This window comes from Hemicordylus capensis, chromosome 3 (assembly GCF_027244095.1).
Source record: "Hemicordylus capensis ecotype Gifberg chromosome 3, rHemCap1.1.pri, whole genome shotgun sequence".
NCBI lineage: Eukaryota > Metazoa > Chordata > Lepidosauria > Squamata > Cordylidae > Hemicordylus > Hemicordylus capensis.
Genome location: NC_069659.1, coordinates 120,773,294 through 120,797,797, shown reverse-complemented (window position 1 = coordinate 120,797,797; position 24,504 = coordinate 120,773,294). Strand labels below are relative to the sequence as shown.

Below are 24,504 nucleotides of genomic sequence, written 5' to 3'. Positions count from 1 at the left end.
AAAGTCATTAGAATGGAGTTAGGAGGGATGGAAATACCTTCCACCTTAGATATTAAGTCCCCTGTATCCTTAATGTAAGTGGGTGTTTTAACCACAAATGGTTTAAGGTGGTAATCAACAAATGTAGCCAGGGGGGCTAAAGCAGAAGCTGATCCACTAATAATGGGTCTTCCTGGGGGTGGAATACCTTTATGAATTTTAGGTAGAACATATATGACAGGGATCTGAGGATATATATTAAGCAGAAAAGAAGCTTCTCGATTAGATATACCAAGAGCCATAGCTTCGTCAATAACTATTCTAATAATCCGCATAATGTCATCAGTGGGATCTTTAGGAATGGGTACATAACTTTCTCTATCAGCTAGCTGATTTTCTATTTCTTGGATATAATCGCATGCATTCATGATTACTAAGGCTCCCCCCTTATCTGCCCTTTTAATAACTATATTTGGGTCATCTGCTAAATTCTGTAGCAGAATTCTATCATTATATGTGAAATTGGGAGCGCCTTTGGATCTGTATTTACCTTGACTTTCTAACGTTTCTATATCCCTTTCTACAACCTTTTGGAATGTCGCAATAGCAGGGTCATCCATACTAGGGACGAATGAAGAAGAGATTTTAAATGGTTCAACCTGATATTCCTCCCCTGGTCTGAAAAAAGCTCTTAACATCAATAATCTAATAAGTTTGTATAGGTCTATCCAAGTCTGAAAAGATTTATAGGAGGGTCTGGGGATAAAGTTTAAACCTAAGGACAATAAATTCAATTCCTGTGAGGAAAAATGTTTAGAACTTAAGTTTATAACGGAGGATTCTTGTATCTGCCCCGGGGTCTTCCTCTTCCCTGAAAAGCCGATGGCTCCTTCCCTGTTATCGTCTTGCAGTCGAGAATGGGTCTCCTTCTAGGGGGATACTCATCCTCTGATGAATTGCCTGGTTCAGAACCTGACCATTCAAGGTCAGATAAAGGTTCTCGCCAGGTTACTGCCTTTCTAGGTCTAAATGTAGTCAATTTCACCGGCCAATTATAAACTTGTCCGTTAGCATAATCCCTCACATCCCTCTTATATTTTTTATTTTTAAAGTCTTTAAAGTTATCTCTAAATTTGTTAACTTGAGCTTCCAAATTTCATTTTATCATTTAAGTCTTCCTGAGTAGAAGTATCTTTGAGTATATTTTCAAATAATAGAGCTTCTTCTTGATTAGTCTTTAACTCAGTCATTGATCTCTGAATGATAAGCAGCATCAAATCTATGGAACATTTGTTTAAAATTTCTGACCATATGGCCTTAAATCTTTGCCATTTTGGCTTTTGGTTTGTCTGAAATTGATAATGGTTGTGATCACTTATGATGTCCCCTGAGTAGAATTATGGCTGAATTGCCCATGACACTTTTGAGAATATAATATTCAACAATTTCTCTTTAAACATTTCCTTGCATGGATTCAGTGTTGAGAGCTTTATTGCTCCTCCACTCAGTATGTTATACTCCCACCTGGTGTATATTAAGAGGTAGCGGGTTAAACCCTTATGGGTAGCTGTATATAAGAAGTTTATGCAGTAGCACTCAGTAAAAATAAGGTTTCAACCTTGAGGAAAGTTTTGAAGCATTACCTTCAGGTAAGAGCTAGCTTTATACCATGGGAGTATGAAATTTATTGTTAATTAGGCACCATGTTATCGTGCATTCTAAAGATACTGCAGCATGAGATTTATCCACATTGTAGCAGACAGTGTTGTGCTTTTATTTTCATAGTCCTTTGTGAGGAAGCTATGGTGAAAAAAACTGGTACCTAGGCAGTTTTCAAGGACTACTCTTATGCATTTTGGAACTCTGGAAATCTGAACATATCCACCTCAGTCAGCTGCCCAAGGCTTCGAACTTGGAATTCATCTATCTTAGTCAGCTGCTCTGCTTCCTGGATCTGGAATGTGTGCACCCATAACTCTTCATTTCTTCAGTGACCCATGAGGTTTATTATCAAAGACATTAAGGATACATTAAAGAAACATTAGAAACTATACTCTCTGGGTCCATATAGGAGCTTGGCTCCTCCTTTGTGCACATTATGTTTGACAGCAATATATGAATATATGGATTGATTATACCACTTATTTAGTATTTATTTTTCCACTGCATTTGTGCGTTCCGTTAACACGGTATTCTGATTGAGATCTCCAAGGTTGCAGGCAGGAATCTTTCTCAGCCCTATCTTAAAGATGCCAGGGAGGGAACTTGAAACCTTCTGCTCCTCCTAGAACAGCTCTTTCTACTGAGGGGAATCTCTTACAGTACTCATGCTTATAGTCTCCCATTCAAATACAAACCAGGGTGGACCCTGCTTAGCAAAGAGAACAATTCAAGCCTGCTCACAAGACCAGCTCTCCTCTATTCCAGTTCTCCACCAGGGCATCAACAGAATCAGCAGCAGAGCTAACACCAAATCCTTCCAAGGCTTCTTGGAATACTATTGGATTTTAAATCTTCTTGGATAGGCCATCCTAAAAGGCCTCTCAACCCTGCAGAGATGGAAAGTGATTATAAGGCCAACCTTAACCAGATGGTGGTCCATCCATGACAATGGGAAAATTACAGGACTCCCCACAAATGGAACATTTCCCTGATCAGAGTGGAAGACCAGCTTAAATGTGTGACCAGCAACATGCATCAGTCCCAAGTCCACTTGAGATAGGCCCATAGTTGTCATGGCCACTATGAACTCCTGAGCTGCCCTGGGCGATTTGGTCCCAAAGCAAACACTGAAGTCTCCCACCACCATAAGTCTGGGGGACAATGCCAAGCCTGTGGCCAAGCCCATCATGGAGGAGTCCTGATTTATTCTGGACCGACCTGGCATTACAAAGAAGAAAAGTGAGACTCTATGGGTAGTTGGCACTGTTCCTCAAGGCCAAAGAGCTGAGAGGACAGCTGGAAGTGGAAACAGCTATAAGATTTCTGATTTCCCTTCCCCTGTAACATATATTGACACATACAAGCATTTTGATCAGCTCCAACTTGCCGCCTAGGAATCATTATGAAAAAAATGGGTCTAACCATACTTAGTTGCTCCATGTTGTTGAGTGGTATCTGTCTGCACAGACAAATCTGCCCCAGGTGTGCCCTGGCATTGGACAGGATTGGGCCACTAAGCTCAATTCATACAATGAGGCTATTCCCACGATCACTGGAAAGTGGGCTAAGGGAGCTTAGCCTGCTTTCCAGTGATCGTTGGAACCACCAGGCTTGCAGGTGAGCCCGGTGCTCCCAAGGTGGCTAGCCTGCCTAATACACCCTCCCCTTAAATGAGGGGCACTCCGTTAACCTTGTTTTCCTGCTCGTATGCCATCGTGGCGCACGGCGACACATGACCGGGAGGCTACAAGCAGCCTCCCAGTATTGGGGGTCCCCCCAGAATGCCCCATGTGCTTGCATGGGGCATCCTGGGACTTTCAGGGGCCATGCAGCCCCCGAACCCCACAGCCCCCACCGGCTCCGTGTCAGAGCTGGTAGTCATGTGGGTGGCCAATCTGGCCTCCCAGGGCTGCACGACTGCTTGTCTGTGGGGAGAGCAAGCTAATCCCACTCTCCCCACATAACTCTCCCAGGCTCTAAACACTGCTCGTGTGTACAGCCTCATTATGTTCTGACATACTAAAATCAAATGTGTTTTGTATGTCAGTTTTGCATGGTAAATTTATTGCTTGAATATATATTCTGATTATAAAAAGTTATATTTACTGTGCTGCATTGGAGACTAGTTTTCTTAGTTTTAAACATGCTGATCAGCATTAACATTATGTACAAGAGTGTAATGAACAACTGGCAACTCAGAAAGCAGTTAGAGCAACACAGCAGGCCTAGAGCCAGAAAATATTTTTAACGGATCAACAAAAATAGAAAAATATAACACTATATAGAAGATATAAAACATCAGTCAAAAGCTCCTGATTGTGGCTCTTTGCTGCTTGTCTATATGAAGCTCCTTGCTACAGTCCAAACTGTCAGTTTCTTCCACATTTCTTTGTGAGCTTAGTTCTATTTGTTTTTCATTCATGTCCTACTATCAAATTTTTTAGCACAATTAACTGTGGTTTACAACCATAGCTCTGACCATCATCCTGCTAAGCTTTATCCCCAACACCATTAAGCTGTATGGGGGGGAAACAAAAATAGATTTGCAGCAAGTGAATACTACACAGCCATTTTGAAGCGAACTGAGACTTTATTTGGAGAGGTGCTTGAGAACATCAGATGAGAAGTTTTTGCAGCTAAGCTGGAAGACTGACAGATCGTCATTCTAACTCTTTCAGCTTTGGCGTTCAATTGGACCAAATTATGTAACGTCAGATTTCCCATCATTGACAAACTGCACTAGTTAAAGTGACTTTAGCAGAACTGGTAAATAGCCCTCCCTCACTGGATGTAACAGTACTTTTGTGGTGATGAAATAGATTATTCAGTGTTGCAGACCTGGACAAAATAAATTGCATCTGTTGGCCTTAAAGCCCACACCGCTGCTCTCAGCCTAACAACTGCAGGCCATTGTGGCAAGTATAAAGTAGAATAGGTCCAAACTCCTCCTGAGATTCTTGGATGAAAGGCAGGATACCAATGTGATAAGTCAGTCAAACACAGAAGCTGTGCTTTTATTTGGAACATGGCTACACTTTATACCTACCGCACTTCCTACACAGAAGGCAGCAGGCCACACATCAGTCCCATTCACCATAGATATGTTTGTTACAAAGCCTGGGAACCCTAGCCAGACAGTTGATCTGAAGATTATACCTATGAGGGAAAAATAATTTGTGTTAGTATACGGTGACCTTGGGCCGTTCTGTTTTCATGTTTCATGCTCTTGAAGATATTATATGAAAAAGCAATGAAAATGTCCATTAGTTTTATATGCTGGTTTTAAATATGGTAATGTTCTGGGTAAGTGGGAGGACTGTTCTCACGAAAAGAAAGAATAGCGTCTCTGTGATAAGCTGCTTTCATGCTATGCCTCTAGAAAGGAGTCAAAGGTAAGCCATGAAGTTCTCAGAGCTACGGGGTCACATGCTTGCTTGAAGGCCCAAATTGTGGTCATAATCATGTGAGAGAGACTAGAGATGAAACTGAGTTCCATTCATGAACTGAGAATTCAAGGATTAAGAGCTCAGCCAAATCCTGCGGTATGGATATGGCATTGAAGGTTGAGGCTGCTATGGTTGAACATTTCCCATCACCTGCTCTTGCCTGGATTCCATTCTGCTTTGTCACTTGCCTTTGGGCTCTCTCATTCTTCCTGTGTGCACATGTGTGTTGTAAGAAATCAGAAGGCACAAAAGAGACATTTTCACATCAAATGCGTGCTGCATTACAGATATAAGAAATGCAAAAGCCAATCTAAGTATCATGGGTGAAAATACCCTTAGAACAGGGGTTTCCAACCTGGTAGTACTCTAGATGTTGCTGAATTACAACTTCCACAATCCCCAGCTACAATTGTGGCTGGGGATTGTGGGAGTTGTAATTCAGTAACATCTAGAGTACAGCAGGTAAGGAAGCCCTACCTTAGTGGAAATAAAAGCAACAGATACAAGTGTCATTCCAGGCAGAGCCTAAACGTCTTATCACAGATTTACATTAAGTTTTAAATTATGGGACAACTGACAATCTCACTGGGTTTAAAATGGGACACCACCTGTATAAACATGATATCTTCATCTGCATTTTTGTAACATATTTAGAATATATGGGAAACAGTTTTGTATATTCTGCTCCAAATATGATTGATTATATTCGGGATTGAGAGGGAGAGAGAACAAAAATGATATCCAGACAGAGTATAAACAGGGTAACGTCTTAGTTTTGGTTGCACTTTGCTGCCAACCTGTAAACATAGTGGTTTGGCTCACCAAAGCAAATTGGCAAACTATGCTTGGCCACTTTTGCACCAAACCAACTTTCAAGTCTGAAATGGTTTTCTAATTCTAGTTTGGAGAGCAAATCATAGTTTGTCAATTAAGATGCAATGACAAGCTACATTTTGCAATGTACATGAACAGCAACGTTGGAGTAGGCCATGGGACAAAAAGCGAAGATGGGCCCCTGCCATCTTGGAGGGCCCACACCTTCTTCAGAGAGGCACAAGGGGGAGATCAATGAATTAGCTGCTATCCAGCCAGTGGGCCCTCCTCCCTCAGGGGCGCAGGGACACTTTTCCCTTCTTGTTCAATTATAGCTATACTAGTATTTTTAAGCCCGTTATGATAACAGGCGCTAGCTTTCTATCCCGTCTTTTCTGTCTCTCTCTCTCTCTTTCTGTCTCTTTTTCCCCCCTTGTCCCCTCTCTCTTTTTGTTTTTTGTTTTGTTGTTGTCTCTGTTTTTGTTCTTCCTTATTTTGCTTTTAATTTTTTTGGGGGGGTGGATGAATAACGGCCAAAATGGCCCATGAGAAGGTGGCCGCCCCCGCCTATCGCCCTCCCGCGCACCCAGCTGCCGGAGCCCACCTTACCCGCTCCAGGCCGAAGGAGAAGAGAGGAACTCGGGAACAGAGCTACTCTCTGTGTTAAGCTGCTGCCCACACTGTCGCAATGGACTCAATAGGCGTCTTTGCGTCCATAGCGGCAGTTTGAGCAGTGACTTAGCACAGAGAGGAGCTCTGCTCTTTTCCCTCGGGCTGGAGCGGGTAAGGTGGTCTTCGACAGCTGGGAGGACGATAGGCGGGGGCGGCAACCTTCTCATGGGCCATTTTGGCCCTTAATCTTTTTTGGGGGGGGAGCGGGGAAGGTGATTTTGGGCAGCTGGGAGGGCGGGTGAGCAGGCGGCAGCGGCTGTGAGCGGGCGGGGGCCTCGTTGGCGGCTTTGCCGCCACCTCGCCAAGCTTCATTTTGGGCAGCTGGGAGGGCGGGTGAGCAGGCGGGGGCGACGGCTGTGAGCGGGCGGGGGCCTCGTTGGCGGCTTTGCCGCCACCTCGCCCAGCTTCCCTGTCCCCCGTCTTGGTCTTCCCCCGTCGCCATTGCCCTCGCCTTTTTCAGGGCGGCCGCTTCTGGTTGCCTCGGCCTCCTCTTGCCGTGCCTCAGCTCATGGCCGAGGCGGTGGCTCCGCCGCCGCCTTGGCCACTTTCCCCCGCCGCCACACACCGGCTAATGGCCGCCCGTGGCTGTGGGACACTGGTGTCTGAGGTCCTGTGTCCCTTGGGCTCTTCTGGGCCTGCGCTTTGCGCAGGCCCAGAACAACCCAGGGAGGCAGGGACGCAGATCCCCAACGTTCCAAAGCCACGGCCACTCACTTAGCCTTTTATTATATAGGATTCCTGTACATGAACAATCTGAGTGCACAAGTTAGGAAGAAGGGAGCATATGAACCCCAGATTCACTTAACCTGCTAAATAATGTTTTGCATTATATGATGCTAGCTATAGCCACCACCTTAAGTGGCACAGCGGGGAAATGCTTGACTAACAAGCAGAAGGTTGCTGGTTCAAATCCCTGCTGGTACTATACTGGGCAGCAGCGATATAGGAAGATGCTGAAAAGCATCATCTCATACTGCATGGGTGGAGGCAATGGTAAATCCCTCCTGCATTCTACCAAAGAAAACCACAGGGCTCTGTGGGCACCAGGAGTCAAAATCGACTCGACGGCACACTTTACCTTTATAGCTATAGCCACGCAGTTTGAACAATACTTATAAACTGGCCAGGTACTTTCTTGCATAATTGTGATGTTGGATATACAAGACTAGAATCCCTAGCACCTTTTTCAAAAAGGGGACAGTATTTCAAACAAGGCTACAGTGCAGTGGGAGAGGGATTAATCCTTTCCCCCCAATTTATGGTCCTTATCCAAATCACCCATCTGAAGTTAGTTGCGGAAGGAAACTTGTGGGTACAAAAGTTTCCCCTCCACTAGGGATGTGCACGAACCTGTTCGGAGGCACCTCCGAACCAGTTCAAACAACTGGCTGTTCAGCTGGTTACAAGGCAGGGGGTCTGACTTTAAGGGTGAGGGAAGATTCACTTATCCCTCCTTCCGCTTTTCCCCTGCCGGCTCCATTAGCAAAGGCTCTGTCGGGGTGGCAGCATACCTCCCTGCCGGCCCATTTCCTCTTTGGCTGGAAGTACTCGGCACACATGCGTGTGCCAGGTGCATGCGCACACACATTGCACTCACTCGTATGCATGCCCAGCATGCACATGCGCACCAGGTAGTTCCTGGTATTTATGGCCAAAGAGGAAACGGGGCGGCTGGAAGGTATGCTGCCACCCCAGTGGAACCTTTGCTAAGGGAGCAACGGTGGGGGAAAGTGGAGGGAGTGATGTTCACCCTCCCAAGCCCTTAAAGTCAGACACACACACCCCGCCTCAGAACTTCCCCCACCCAGCTCTGTGCACATCCCTATTCTCCATGTCTAATAATACTTTTGAGGGTCAGGGGAAATGGTTAAATCTCCATCCCAGCACTTCATAACCTCAATCCAAACCAGCAGTCAATCCCTTTGACTGCTTTTGAAACATTTTAAAAACAAACATTGGAAGTTTCAGTTACAGAATTCCCTCATTACATCTAGTTTGGCCCTCATTCATGGGACTGATTGGATGGTTTACTATAATGTTATTTCACACAACATGCAGAGGAAAAACTCCAATTTGCCCTTCAGTGTAGATTCAGAATCATAGCTGGTCACAGCTGAAAGTACAGATAAAGCATTCAAGGAATCCCTGAACGTTTTACCTGTACTTTCATTGCATTGCAATCATAGTTATTTTAGTGGTTAGCTGCTTTGGGAGCCAAATAGCTGAAAAGCGAGAAAAATGAATGAGTACATACATATTGGCAGACTTGGTTATGTGTTGTTGTTTTGTTATTTAAATACATAACTATCTCAATAACATTTTAAAAACATTTATTTTCCAGACACAGATATACAAATACAATTAAAACAAAGAATCATTATAACTAAGTGCACAAATCAAATTTACACATTAAAGATCTCAATAGCATTTACGTTTAGAATTAAAACACAACTTTGTCTCGCTCTCTCTCCACACCCACACAGTATATGCCTGCATAATACTAAAATCAATACTGTCTTTTTAGAATAAGCAGCAACTGAAGGACTTAGAAGTTCCACTCATACCAGACAAGTTGAATTATATCCTTTGGGGGAAACAGAAATAAAAGTACAGAATAAGAAGATTAAGTGAAAGGGGAAGCAATTTTAAAATGGGGCAAGTGCAGTCTTTTTAAGAGACCAATTTTAGATTCAAAGAGGGATTAGAACTTTGAACTTAGGGGGAAGATGGGACCCCCTTATGAAAAAACCATCAGATGCTTATTTTTTTAAAGTTGCATCTTAAAGCTTACAAGTGCAAACCTAAGCATATTTATTCAGAAGGAAACCCCAAAGAGTTCAATAGCTTACTCCTCAGTAAATATGTCTAGCAAATATACTTACTGCTCAGTAACTATGTGACCTATTTACTGAGTAAATAGCTGAGAGTATGATTATATTATTATTTCTGTTTCATTCTTCCTTCAAGGAGTTCCAGAAGCGTACATTCCCCTTTACCCTTACAACAATGCTGCAAGGAAGGTTCAGTTGAAAGATAACAACTGGTCAAGATGAGTGCGAGGCCCATAAGCGAATGCAGAGCCAGCCTAAGGCGGCAGCACTGCTAGGTGCCCTGTGCTGCCTGCCACCATCAGTCCCCCTCTTGCTCTCTCTGATCCCTGACTTTTGGAAAAGCAGAGGGAGTGCTAGGTCATCTAGCCCATGGTGAGAGGCCATCTGCCCCCAGGTGAGGTGTGGAGAGAGGGCAGACAAGTACATAGTGCATTTTGTGCATAGTAGGTGTTAGGAGATTAGGTAGGGAGAAACGGACAGGCAGCGAGCAGAGCGTCATGACTGTGTGTAGGGAGGCAGAGAGAGCCAAGCACATGCTGTAGCTGTGTGGGTGAGAGACCAGTGGGGAGCAACTGGAAGACTGAAGACATCTGAGCATATTGTGGCTATGGGTAAGAAATCAGGGAGGAGGGCATGCAAGGAGGCCGGCATGCATCGTTCTCCACAGGTGCATGCAGGGGGAGGCAGAGAAAAGAATGAGGAGTAACTCCTCTGTTGTGTGTGTTTTTGTTTTGCTTTTTGCAGGGGGAGAGAAAAGACACAGCTTTGGGTGAAGAGAAATAAGTTTTGGTGGGGAGTTCAGTACAACGAGGGAAGACACCCTCTCAAATGCCGCCACCACCCCCACCACCCCCCCAGCTTGCCAGGTCTCCTCGGGTGCAGGAGGGGATGTCCCTGGCTGGCCCTCTTTTTTGAGTGGGTACTGGGAGTCTGGCCTCTCTGGTCCTAGTCCAGCACACCAACCATTACAGTACCCTGGCTCTATGGAGCTGCTGAAGCCTATGGCTTTAAGTAGGGCCACTTCTGAGCAACTCCGGTGTAAATGAGTCCTATCCTGGTGGCGGGAGTATCCCCCATTGCACTCTTTCTCGCCCACTTGCAAGCAACACACCGGAGTCCGTCCCGCCTCCGACTGCCAGGTGCGGTTGCCGCCTCAGCGCCTCTTGGTCCCACTGCCTGGCTGGTAGCCAGGCTAGCCGTGCAGGAGGGACCCGCCGCCTTACCTAGAGAGCCGAGGATGTCACAGGCAGAGATGAGGAGGAGGATGGTGGAGGAGGAGGAGGCTTTGGGCATCTTCCGGGGACCGGCTCCCTTTTTGGGCAGGAGCTGCAGGACAGTGAGCAGCAGGCTGGCGGAGGCGCTGCCAATGCACACCCCACAGAAGACCTCCGGCTGGAAAGTCAGCACCAGCAGCGTGGCCGCGTCCCGGTTGGGGCAACAGAAGGTCTCGAGCCTGGGAGACGCCATGGAGACGCCTTCTCATGAGGGTGGCGGCAGCAGCAGCAGCACGAAGCAGCAGCTCTTCCCGCCTCTACAAAGGAGTCGCAGCTGGTCCTTCACCGTTCCCATTAGCTCCTCGCAGTGATGAGAGTCACGGGACGGCCGAATCATGTGGCGGCGGCGGCGGCGGGGCCTGCCAGTGCTAGCTAGTAAATCCCCTCTAGCAACCAGCTGCCATTCGCAGGCGCAGAGCAGAGCAGCAACGCGTGGCGGGGCGGGTTGCGAATCCAGGCCCTTCTCTGCCTTGGCCGCTCCCAGGCGTGGGCAGCAGTGCTGCAGCAGCAGTGTTTGGGCTTGCACAACTTGCGAGCGAGCCAGTAAGAGCCAGGAGATCCTCCTTTGCTCTGCTGTCTATGAAGTGCAAGCTGACAGGAGGGAGCTTCATGACGACGAGGAGGTCGTTGACTTGTTTTCGGCCCCAGTTTAAGCCCCGTTCTACAAATCGCGTTGTAATGATGGCAGATTAAGTTGTGATTAGCCCAACGCTGACAGATTGTTTGGCTGACACACGTCCATGTGTATCTAATGGCGTTCCAGAGGCTGTCACTTCAGAGTGGTTGCCTTCAATCAACAAAGGCTGTTGGGATGAGGGCAGGCAACACACCCAAGATAATCCTTTCGTGTAGATGAATTTCTCTGGAATAACTGCTACCTGCTTGTTCTGTAAAAACAGCCAGCACATGTTAGCATTGAAATTACCAAACCAGGGGAGGGGAAGGAATCACCTTTTAACCACCAAATCGGTTATGTTTTGAAGGTGCCATCATTGCAATTGGTCACTTAGTTGAGCGACAGCAATGATGTCTCGTGATTTTTGCCGGTTCAGCGGCGGTTTAGCAGCGATATAGGAAGATGCTGAAAGGCATCATCTCATACTGCGCAGGAGATGGCAATGGTAAACCCCTTCTGTATTCTACCAAAGACAACCACAAGGCTCTGCGGTCGCCGGGAGTTGACATCGACTCTACGGCACACTTTACCTTTTACCATTGATGATAAAACCAATTATCAGTACCATTTAACTTAAGAATAGGAAATATTCACACTAAAGGCTAGACATTAATTTAAAATACAGTCCTTCTAGGAACTATTTATTCTCAAGATTGTAAAATTATAAAATTAGGAAGTGCTAAACATATCAGTAAAGACACATAGGTGTGAATTAACATCAGCTTATATAAATATTTCCATAAGTAATAAATACTTTGATTTTACACTGTTTTACTTCTCATTCTCCATTCCTTACTAAATTATTAGCATAGGTGGATATAAACTTATCACTGGTTAGTTTCTTTGTATTGTAAACTTTTTTATTTCCAAATGTATTAATTAAAAACTCTTGGAGCTTGACCAGTCAGTCCCATGCTTTGCTTACAGTGTTTGAGATTAATAACCATCTGCAAAAAATAAATAGGGACATAGAAAGCTGCCTTATACTGAGTTCCACCTAGCTCAGTATTGCCTACCCATCAGCAGCAGCTTCTCCAAGGTTACAGGCAGGAGTCTCTCTCAGCCCTATCTTGGAGATGTCAGGGAGGGCACTTAGAGCCTTCTGCATGAGCTTTCTCAGACAGCATGATTCACTGTGGGTTTACTGCAAGGCTTTACAGCGAATTCGAAGTTGCCCCCCAAAACTGCACTGAAAAACTCAAATTGTGTGTGAAGTGCTCCCCGATAGCTCACAGGGACAAGTGCTCCCTGATTGCGTGCAGGGACTTGGTGGGTAAACTTGGCCGATATATGAACGCACACCTCCATTCTGGAGAAGATACGAACTAAAAGCCGTGTATGAAAATGAAAGCATGCAGATGCCCCCATCCCCTAAGGGAAATGTCTCCAGTGCTCACATGTAGTCTCCCATTCAAATGCAAACCAGAGCAGACTCTGCTTAGCAAAGGAGATAATTCATGCTTGCCAGCACAAGACCAGCTTTCCTCGTGTCCCTCCTCCCCCTCCCATTAATAGCCTGGTGCCAATGGCGCAGCAGGGAAGTAACTTGCTTAGGGAGCAAGAGGTTGCTGGTTCAAATCCCTGCTGGTATGTTTCCCAGACTATGGGAACTGATATTGTTTCCCAGACTATGGGAAACACTATCAGGCAGCAGCGATATAGGAAGATGCTAAAGGGCATCATCTCATACTCCATGCAAAATGGCAATGGTAAACCCCTCCTGTATTCTACCAAAGAAAACCACAGGGCTCTCTGGGCGCCAGGAGTCAATGGCACAATCTAGGTCTAGTAATGAGAATGTTCAGCTAACTCATTGCAGTGCCTGGTTGTTCTGGATGGGGATGCTCATCCCCATTTGCATCAAAGTGCAACTAATCTGTTCCATGGTGCCTGAATGAGCATCATAATGTGATGATGATGTACATTCAAATGTGATCTGAATCAACTATGTATGTAAAAGACTCACAGGTCTCCCTTGTTAAGTTTGTGACTTTTCTCTGTATCATGTAATTTTGTCCTTTGTCTATAATATTAAAAGCTAAGCAAACCTGACCAAATATTTCCTCCCCAGCACCCCACACACCCGGATTTCTTGTTTACCCCACCCAAGCAGATTTTCATAGTGGAGAATTTCTTTCCACCTGCATTTCAGACCTTTTTTTAGTGATATTTGCATATCTCCAGACTGATAAAAGTAGTAATCCTTACTTACATTTGAAGCTTCATGCTAAAAAGATGCACTTCATTTTGGTGTGGTTTTTTAAGGATATAATTTATATGCCATTTATCTATGATTCATAATCTGATATTAGTTTTATAGTTCCCAGGTCCTTACCCACTCATTAAATCTGGCTAAGCACCCAATTGGAGTGTAAAGCCAGCAAGCGCGGGAACCAGCAAGATCGGCCATCCAGGTGCCCTTCTGGACACAGCCTCCCCTCACTGCTGTAGAGCAGCAGGTAGAGGCAGCAAGTAGAGCAGGCACGTGCTCCCTCTTGCCCGTCTGCCCACCCTCTTGCCCGCTGTGGCCAGGTGCCCGCATAGATGACAGGGACGGGTGCACAAAACTGGCTGGCCCGGTTCGGTTTGCATCTGAACCTGACCTGAACAGGACTGGGCCAGTTCGTTTTTGTTTCCATTGAACCTCTCTGGGTTGGGTTGGGTTCCATTCACAGGGTTCAAGAGTCATTTAAAAAAATATTATCTTACTTCCTCCGGGGGGCTTATCCAAAGCCATGGAGGGGGTGTCTATGGAGGCCCCCCCCCCACTGGCCTTCCTTGTGCCAAAAATCTCCCAGTTTGGGTGTTCTTCAGTCCTTTCCCCGTCACAGTGGCCATTTGGGAGGCCGCCACGCATGCGCAATGGGCCTCTGCATGGCCTGAGTCATGTGTTCTGTGCAGTTTAAAAATACTTCACTTTAGTGGAAAAGGTAGCTATCAGGGCCGGCCCAAGTTTCAGTGGCACCCCAGGCAAAGCCCAGCCAGATATCCCTCACTACTCCCGTTACCTGCCAGGCATCCTCCTGGTCACAGGGCAGTAGAGTGGGCAGGCGACGGAGAGTGTGTGCCTGCCCTCCTCACCAGTGCTGCTTTGAAGCAGTTCAAGGAGGGCGGGTGGGTGATGCGGAACACCGGCCTGCTCATCCACCCTCCTCGCTGTCACTGCAAAGCAGTGGATAGCTACGGCAGCAAGGATGGCAGGTGCACACTCCTTGTTGCCTTCCTGCCCACTGTGGCCAGAATGATGCCTGGGTGGGCCCCAGGGGCAGTGGGTTCACCTGGGTGGGCTTTGCCTGGGGCGCCCCTGTACCTTGGGCTGGCCCCGTCTATGTGTAATGAGAAACACAAGCAAGCATAGACAAAATAGTGTTAGTTAAAACAAGTACTGTATATTTTTACTGCCTACTGTAGAGAGGAAATGCGTGACTAAGAAGCAGAAGGTTGCCGGTTCAAATCCCCACTGGTACTATATCAGGCAGCAGCAATATAGGAAGATGCTGAAAGGCATCATCTCATATTGCGTGGGAGGTGGCAATGGTAAACCCCTCCTGTATTCTACCAAAGACAACCACAGGGCACTGCGGGTGCCAGGAGTCAAAATCGACTTCAAGGCACATTTTACCTTTACGGTCTTCCTCTCATGAAGCTGACAATTATGTACTAGAATTTGTGCCACAATAAACAATGCAAGGTCCAGGTTGAAGGGAACCTTCAGCAGAGTGCCCTCTTACATGGGGACCCCCCAGTCAATGGAGTGGGGACTTTCCTTGATGTAAGGTGTTTTCTAACTCTGTTTCTACTGTTGCTGTAGGTGCATAAAAGTTTGTACAGTTCAAAAGTTTGTACAGTACAGTTCAGTACAGTTCCCTAGCCCACTTGATTAAGAAAGGGGGGGCATGTCAAGTATGTGTTGTGAAGTCTTTTGCAATGTCAAACATCCTCCCAGCACATCCCTTTATTTAATGGTGTGGTATCATTTGAATGACAGCTTTATAAATGCTCCAGGCACTGATTTAAACTACTGTTTGGAGTGCATCTCATGTAGAATGGCTGTCAAATCAACAACTCCTCCGACACACGAACACTCAGTGTGTCCCCCTTTTTAGCCTACTTTCCTTCAAGAAAAGTACCTTCAAGAAAACCTTTGCAGTCCCCCCTGGCCTTTAGGAAGCCCCCAAAAGGGACTAAGGTTAAAAAAATTAAATATAATATAATATAAGTCACTGTACACATATTTAGTTTGGCACTATGTACAGAGAATCAGGACTTCTGAATACTGAGCTGAAGCTTATGAGCTAGGATTGTATTCATTTGCGCTTACTTTGCTTCTTGTGATAAGTGAGTTAAATGTGATGTCTTAATAATATGGCTATTAATGGTGAGTTTGTCTTTGAATCAGTGTGAAATCCTTAGTATTAAGGCCCACTGGGAGTTTCTTGCTCTCTTTCTCTCATTTTAACTGTCTTTCTGAAATACTATTATATATTCCAAGCAGTGACACAGTTTGCTCTGCATATCCTTTAATTATTTTCAGAGTATCTGGGAAAAGTCAAATTCTCCATTTATTTTTAAAACTTATGTAATAGTGATGCTACAATGCCTAGCAGAGAATTAGACAGGCACTTCTGTTTAGTTTTCCAAGTAAACCTCCACATAGTATTTGAGTATTTCATGAGCCCCAGCATATTGAAATTTGTAGTTTCCCAGCATTTTTTGGTCTGGCTATATCCACTGCTAAATAGTTTTTGAAATATTAAAAGATTAACGAGCTTGTCTTGTATTTTTGAGCTGATATTATGGTAAAGTTATCAGAAAGATGGGTGTCAGATGTTTGGACAGGGGGCACAATTTCAGTACTTGCCCTAGGCACTATTTTCCCTAGATATGCCTCTGCGTTTGAGGCACAAGCGGGCTAACTTGTGAACCATCAAACTGCTTTGAACCAAATTTGGAACCATTGCAAGCGCATGTAGAAACACCTCAATGATGTCATTTGTGATTATGTCATCCACCCCAATTCAAGATGGCAGATGTGTGAATGTTTAAGGCTGAAGTGGGCTAACTTGTGAAGATGGTAATTATCAATTAAGATTTTAGTGAAAGGAAGTAGGCAGATGAGTTCTTACCAGGACAACCTGTAATTTTGTGGGCTGGGTGGGGAGTTTTTTAGTGGTGGTGCAACTATAGGTCTCCTGTCCTCTCCCCAGGGGCACCATTAGGCCCAAAGCTGGAGGCCCAGAACCATTTGCCCACTCTTCTAGAGGGCCCCATGATTTTCCCAAAGGGAAAGGAGGGCCCGCTTTATATTTCTGGAATGGCTTGTCCTAGAGTTCTGAAATCTGGCACAGATGTAGGACAATTTAGAAAGACTCTGTGTATTAATTTTGAAGCAGATCAATACTGATTTTTAATGATTTTTGGAATAAAAAAAAAAACTTCAAAAAAGGCCTATATGCATAGTTTCATGGCAGAAAATCATGAAAACTTCTGGAACCAGAGGCGTATCTAGGGGAAATAGTGCCTAGGGCAAGCACTGAAATTGCTCCCCCTGTCCAAACATATGGCACCCATCTTTCAGATAACTTTACTATAATATCAGCTGACAAATACAAGTCAAGCTCATTAATCTTTTAAAATTTCAAAAACTATTTAGCAGTGGACGTAGCCAGACCAAAAGGTGCTGGAAAACTACAAATTTCAGTATGCTGGAGCTCATGAAATACCCAAATACTATGTGGAGGTGTACTTGGAAAACTAAACAGAAGTGCCCGTCTAATTCTCTACTATGCATTGTAGTATCACTATTATATAAGTTTTAAAAACAAATGGAGAATTTGACTTTTCCCAGATACTCTGAAAATAATTAAAGGAAATGCAGAGTAAACTGTGTCACTGCTTGGAATTTATTCCAGTATTTCAGAAAGACAGTTAAATTGAGAGAAAGAGAGCAAGAAACTCCCAGTGGGCCTTAATACTAAGAATTTCACACTGATTCAAAGACAAACTCACCATTAATAACCATATTTTTAAGACACCACATTTAACTCACTTATCACAAGAAGCAAAGTAAGAGCAAATGAATACAATCCTAGCTCAAAAGCTTCAGCTCAGTATTCATAAGTCCTGGTTCTCTGTACATAGTGCCAAACTGAATATGTGTACAGTGACATATTAATTTTTTTTAACCTGTAGCCCCTTTGGGGCGCTTCCTATAGGCTGGGGGGGGGGTCTGCAAAGGTTACCCCTCCCACTGTTGGCCTCTAGGGCCTCGCAGAGACCATTTGAGCATGTGCAGTGGCCATTTTTAAAAATAATTGGGTTTTTTTAGTGGCCACTGAAAACAAAATGGCCACCACGCATGCTCAAATGGCCTCTGAGGCCTGGCACATCCTAGGGCCTCACAGAGGCCATTTGAGCATGTTCAGTGGCCATTTTGTTTTTGGTGGCCATTTTTTTTAAAAAAATTAATTTTAAGAATTTGCGCCCCCCCTTCAAGTGGCGCCCAGGGCACATGCCCTGCCTGCCCTATGCTAGATATGCCCCTGTCTGGAACTGAAGCTTGCCCCCCCCCCCCACCAGCCATCATTCAACCCCCATTTGAAGAAATCTGCCCTTGCATTTCCAGAACGGCTAGGCTTAGAGTTCTGAAATTGGGCACACATATAGTATAAAATGGCAGGACTCTGTCTATTTTCATTTCAAGGAATTTGGTCAAACTTGTGATTTTAAATATTTTTTCCCTACTGCAGCAAAGCTGCCAGAAAAAGTTATCTCTGTTCATAGAGTATTTCATACCTCGTGAAAATGGAACTGTTACATCTGAATAAACAACTGCTCCTGCCCAAACAAATGCACTATGCTTAAGTTGGTTTGTGACCCAAAAGGTCTGCATGAGAACTGTGAAACAAGGGGTATGTACTGTGGTTTTGATCCCCCCTCCATGAATGCACTATATGTCCAAGTTCCAAGGGACACGTCTTTTGTCCCAGTTAGTTTGTGAATGGTCAAGTAGATGTGTGAATCCGTTGGGGCTTGAGTAGTCTTTTATGTTTGTTTTTGGCAAATGCATTATAGCCCAGATCTGTGGGTTTGTGGTGAATGGCCAAGAAAATGTATGGAGTCCTTTGGTGGCTGTGTAGTCTTTTCTTCTTTTTTCTTGAAATTCACTCTGGCACAGACCTGGCGGTTTGTGGTGAAATGCATATATAGGATATGATGCTTATTTTGCAGGGGCCCTCGTAAGCTCAATAGGTCCAGGTTCCAAAATTCCCTAGCTGCACAGGCCATTTGCCTCTCCCTTCCACTGGGTGCTTGCCATTCCTTGCTGGCCATTTGAAAAGGCCGAGTGTCAACTCACTGCCCATCCCAGCGAAGTCCCAGGTGGACTTTTTAAAGCAGGCCTGTTCTCCTGGTGGCAAAAGGCAATGCAGTAACATCATCAGATGGTGTGGAGTTGGGGCTGAATGCAGCATTCGGCCCCAACACGTGAGTAGGCTGCAGTGGCAGGGCTTTGAATGCAGGTGGCAGGAGGCCACCTTCAACCTCACTACACTCCTGGAGGTATTGTCCAAACCAGCCCTTAGTTTAAAATAAGTCCTCCAGTGCTGAAACAAAGGGGGCGGGGTTAGGCCAGGCATCAACCGTGGCTCCTGCCAAGCTGCTGGGTCCCAGCATATTCCCTAGGGTGCTATGTACTGAAACTGGGCCTGTAAACCACTTAGTCTCTAAGGCACCTGCCATTGTAAATGAACCAAGCGGGGTAGATAAGCACAGTGTTTTGAATGTATTCTTAATGTCAGGTGAAACACAGTTAATCCAGTTAGGGCTATGCGTGCACATGGAAACCATCTTCTGGGCACAAATTCCCAGCTGGATAAAAAAGTGTGTGTGAAAATGGCTGTTGCACTTGCAATTCCCATCTAATCCAAAAGCCAGGGCCCCAAATGAAATTCCATTAAATAACTGCTCAGAATCTTGGAGCTCTGTTCATTGCTTTTTGGTTTTTGAACCTTCCCAAATAACTGATTAGTAGGATTTCATCTTTTAGGAGGAGCTAGGGGCATGCCTCCCTTTACTCTCTGCATACACTATATTTGACTGGAACCTACACACAAATTAAGTCATATTGTGGCAATGGAAGTCACTGGGTACAATCTAGAAAAGGAACATTGAAGTCAGATTGATCTTTTTGAGACTTAAGTTAGTAATTATTAAATCTGCAACCCAATTCACCAAGACTGGCCTGAACACTCAGTTTCATTGCTTTCAAGGGCACATTTACTAGACTGTGTCATTAATCTTGTAGCCTAAAATATGTTTTGATATGTACCGTATATACTCGAGTATAAGCCGAATTTTTCAGCACCCAAAATGTGCTGAAAAAATCAGCCTCGGCTTATACTCGAGTCATCTATCTGCCCGTGCTAAAATGTCCCCCTGTAATAAAGTACCATACATACTGGTCACAATATACCCCACTGATGTCTCAATTAATGTAATTTTATTGGCATTTATTTTGATTATTGAAACTCACCAGTAGCTGCTGCATTTCCCACCCTAGGCTTATACTCGAGTCAATCAGTTTTTTTTGTTTCTTAGGTAAAATTAGGTACCTCGGCTTATATTCAGATATCGGCTTATACTCGAGTATATACGGTATTTCAAAACAACTACTTCCCAGGTCAATGGGCTTCCTCCTTAATAAATATGCATACAATTGCAGCCTTTATCTGGTCTCATGAGTTAGGAGAGCTTGTTAATGATTTTTGATGTTGACAGGATTCTTTCTTTACTCAGTAAATAAATGTTAGAATGGTGTAAGAGCAATCAAAATAGATTCTAACATGGTGGACTGTAAAAACAAAATTAACAATAATTGTTTCTAAAAGCATTGTAGCTGAAAATTCCCCATCTATTATGCTCCCAGAGCTACGTATTTTATTTGGGCTGATTTTTCATGAAAGGAAAACAAATTTGTACCGCTTCCTTTCATTATTTTGCTGAAAAGTTGATTATCCTAGTCCCAAATGAACAGAAAGAGGATATTTTGAAATGCTTGACAGAGGAGGAGTAAGGACAGTATGGCTTATGATGCAATGCCCAGCTGTAACTATTCTAATTAAGTTTTTAAGGACCAAAAGTGCTCTCCTTGCAACAATAAAAGTGTTGTAGATGGGAACGAGGTGGGTGGGCAGGCAGAGAGCTGAAAGTACACTTTTGTTTCCTTGATTTGTTTTTACTCATAGCAGCTTTGATGTTGCATAGCTCAAAGGTCTTCTAAATAACATGAGCTAATTATTACAGTAAAGAGTCATTTCTCCAATTTCTTACTGATGGTGTCTAAGGCACAAACTTTCACATTTCAGAAATGCAATGGCCCTTCAAAATAAGCAAGGCAATGGCATTTTAAAATATCTTGTCCAGGTTTTTTCTGTATGTAATTATATTCAGCTCCCTCCCCACCACCTCATTCCCATTATCTAATCCTAGGAAGACAGCAGACATCCCAGACTGCTGTGCTGTCTATACATCAATGGATAGTGAACAAACTAAATACTGGGAAAAGCCAGAAGTACTGTTTGTTAAGGTCTCCAAATATTTCGGCACAGGTTTTTGACCTCCCCTATGCATTCCATATTTTCACACTGACAGCTTGGAAGTAATCTTGGAAGTTCAGTTCATGGCAGTAGCCAAGATTGGTTCTTACCACCTGCATCCTTTTTTAGAGAATTTGGACATGGCCATGATAATTCTTGCCCTAAATTGATTGATTGATTGATGGATGGATGGATTGATTAAGTGCCGTCAAGTCGGTGTCGACTCTTAGCAACCACATACATAGATTCTCTCCAGGATGATCTGTCTTCAGCTTGGCCTTTAAGGTATCTCAGTGGTGCTTTCATTGCTGTTGTAATCAAGTCAATCCACCTTGCTGCTGGTCATCCTCTTCTCTTTCCTTCAACTTTCCCCAGCATTATGGACTTCTCAAGGGAGCTGGGTATTCGCATAATGTGTCCAAAGTTTGAGCCTGGTTATTTGTGCCTCAAGTGAAAATTCTGGATTGATTTGTTCTATGATTCATTGTTTTTCCCCCTAGCTGTCCATGGTATCCTCAAAAGTATTCTCCAGCACCAAAGTTCAAAAGCGTCAATGATTTTTCTATCTTGCTTCTTCAAAGTCCAGCTTTCGCATCCATAGAGTGTCACAGAGAAAACCCATAATCTTTGTAGGTATAGACATGTAACAGCATCTAAATATCCTTTCCAAGGTCTTCATTGCAACTCTACCAAGTGCTAGTCTGTGGCATATTTCTGGACTGCTGGATACTTTACTGTTGACGGTCGATCCTAAAAGCCAGAAGCTACCCACCACTTCATTGTCTTCATTGTCAATTCTGGCTGGTTGCTCAACCTGTTGTCATTAGTTTAGTCTTCTTTACATTTAATTGTAGTCCCATTTTTTCACGGTGCTCCTTGACTTTCACTACTAGAGCTTTCACTTACTAGAGCTTGCATCCTCATTCTCAGCTACCAGAGTGGTGTCATCAGCATAGCACAGGTTATTGATGTTTCTTCCTCCAACTTTAAAACCACGTTTACCTTCTTCCTATCCAGCTTGTCTCAGTATATGTTCAGCATATAAATTGAATAAAGAAGGAGAAAGAAAGAATAAAGAAGGAGAAACTTTAAAATCACGCTAATCTTCTTCCAATCCAGCTTCTTTCAGTATATGTTCAACATATAAGTTGAATAAAGAAGGAGAAAGTATACAGCCATTTCTTACTCCTGGAACCAGACTGTTTCACCATGTTCCATCTGGACTGTGGCTTCAAGGATATTCCACAACCTGATTCTTCTTCTGCCATATTTCTGTAGCTATTCCATCAATTCCTGTAGCCTACTGACTTGGTAATGACCAGAGTGCTGATCTTCCGGTACTAGAGGTTCTTGCAAGTAGAGAATATCTTCTGGAATATCTTGGATGTTGATATCCCTGCTGTACAGATTTTTAGTATACTCCTTCCATCTCTGCTTGATCTTCTCTGAATCAGTTACTATCTGTACTCTGGCATCCCTTAGCATACCAATTTGAGGTTGGAACCTCCCTCTGAGTTCAGAGATCTTTTGGAAAACTTGCCTTGTTCTTCCATGTCTATTTCCATCTTCAGCATCTTTACAGATGTCGTTCTATTATTGCTCCTTGTCTCTTCTAACAGCTTTCTGAAATTCCCTATTAAGTTTCTTCCTGAGGTCTTTATCTTTCTTGACTTTGGCTTCACTCTTCTGTGCAATTTCCACCCTCTGTTCAGACATCCATTTTGCTTTCTTCTGTTTCTTGGTCTTTGGCAGTCTCTTTTCACATTTGTCCTTAACAACTTCTTTGATTTTATTCCACAGTTCCTCTGGTTCCCTATCAATGAGGTTCAGAACTTCAAAGCAGTTCCTGATGTTCTCCTTGAAAATGGTGGGTACATTCTCAAGATCATACCGTGGAAACTGGATAGCTTTGTCTTTCTGCTTTAGCTTGACTTGCAACTTGCACATGAGCAGTTCGTGATCAGTTTCGCAATCGGCCCCCGGCCATGTCTTTGCTGTTATAAATGAGCTCTTCCACCTCCTTGCACCAATAATGTAATCAATTTGATTTCTTTGTATTCCATCTGGTGATTTCCATGTGTATAGGTGCCACTTTGGTTGTTTGAAGAATGTGTTAGCAATGAAGAAATCATTGGCTTGGCAGAAACTAATAAGCAGTTCTCCTGCTTCGTTTCTGTTTCCTAGGCCATATAGGCCGACTGTGTTTTCCTCCTTACCTTTTCCAGCTTTGGCATTCTACTCTCCAACCACCAGCATCACATTTTGCTCGCATGTTCTGTCAATTTCAGAATGGACTTTAGTATAAAACTGATTAGATTCCTTGTCTTCTGCATTCGTTGTTGGGGCATAGACTTCAAGAACTGCCATGTTAAAGGGTTGTCCATGAAATCTAATTGATATTAGTTGGTCATTGACTGCATTGTACCCAAGTACTGTCATTGCTATATCCTCCCTGACTATGAAAGCAATACCATTCCTTCTTTGGTTTTCGTGTCCTGAGTAGTAAATGGTATGATTTTCTGACTGAAAGTGTCCCATTCCAGTCTATTTTAATTCACTGATGCCCAAGAAGTCAATCTGTAGTCGATTCATTTCATCTTTCACTGTGTCGAGCTTTCCCATATTCATGCTTCTTACATTCCACGTTCCCATTGTAATTCTGTATTTGCAGCAGCTTCGGATTTTCTTTTCCCACATGGCAACATCAGCTGCTGGACGTCCAAAAGGCTTTAGTCTAACCTCATCATAAACACCATCGGTACTCTGGAGAGATCCTCAGCTCTTCCTCAGTAGCATGTTGAGTACCATCTGACCTGAGGGGCCGATCATCCAGCACTACACTGACAATCATTCCATTTTGTCTATCCATGTGGTTTTCGTGGTAAAATACAGGAGCAGTTTACCATTGCCTTCTCCTGTGCAGTATGAAATGATGCCTTTTTTCATTGTCACTGAAGTGATTGTCCACCTCCAGCACCTTCCTATATCGCTGCTGCCCAAGATAGGTGCCTGCTTGCTTTCGCTGGGCAGCTGGGAATGACCTTCGCACTTTGGGTGACCTTACTGGGAGTATACCTCCTGGCGTACTTTGCTCATCCCTCCCAGGAATACCCCACCGCCACGATGAGGCAGCATAGCAGGACTTGTGGGGGGCGGTTTGCCCTAAATACATCTAGTTTATATTAGTATAATGTTCGTACATGGGGGCACCCTTAAAGACAGTCCAGAAACTTCAGTTGCTCCAAAATGCCATTGTGAGGATCAGACAACTGGAAATCAGAGCACCTAGTCCAAATTCTATAGCATCTTCAAAATGCAGTATTAGTATAATTAATAAGACAAAATCCTACACTGTGTTTCTGAACTGGTGCTAGTATTAAGCTTTAAAGTCCTAACTGGCCTTAAGTGCAAAACTCATCAGAGGTTTGGTGGATGGGTACAAAAGCGAGGAAGTATTTCCAACGTCTGTACCTAGACTGTGAAGTCCATTTGCAGACTCCTTCATCCATTAATAATCACAGACGTGCTGTCTTGCTGCTGTGGCTTTTTGGCTTG

At 44.2% G+C, this 24,504-nt stretch overlaps 1 protein-coding gene across 2 annotated transcripts in view; it reads right to left on the bottom strand.

The window, feature by feature from the left end:
- GPR143 (G protein-coupled receptor 143) overlaps window positions 1–11,254 on the bottom strand; it is a 46,333-nt gene extending 35,079 nt beyond the window's left edge. Inside the window, exons 1-2 of one of the 2 annotated variants that reach the window (XM_053311767.1) lie at window positions 10,627–11,254; window positions 4,688–4,797 (exon numbers count right to left, since the gene is read on the bottom strand). In XM_053311767.1, the coding sequence (XP_053167742.1) occupies window positions 4,688–4,797; window positions 10,627–10,870 (354 nt within the window). In that variant the 5' untranslated portion in view covers window positions 10,871–11,254. The remainder of the gene's footprint in view (window positions 1–4,687; window positions 4,798–10,626) is intronic. The other variant, XM_053311766.1, reaches the window with a different exon arrangement.
- Window positions 11,255–24,504: the final 13,250 nt, after the last annotated feature.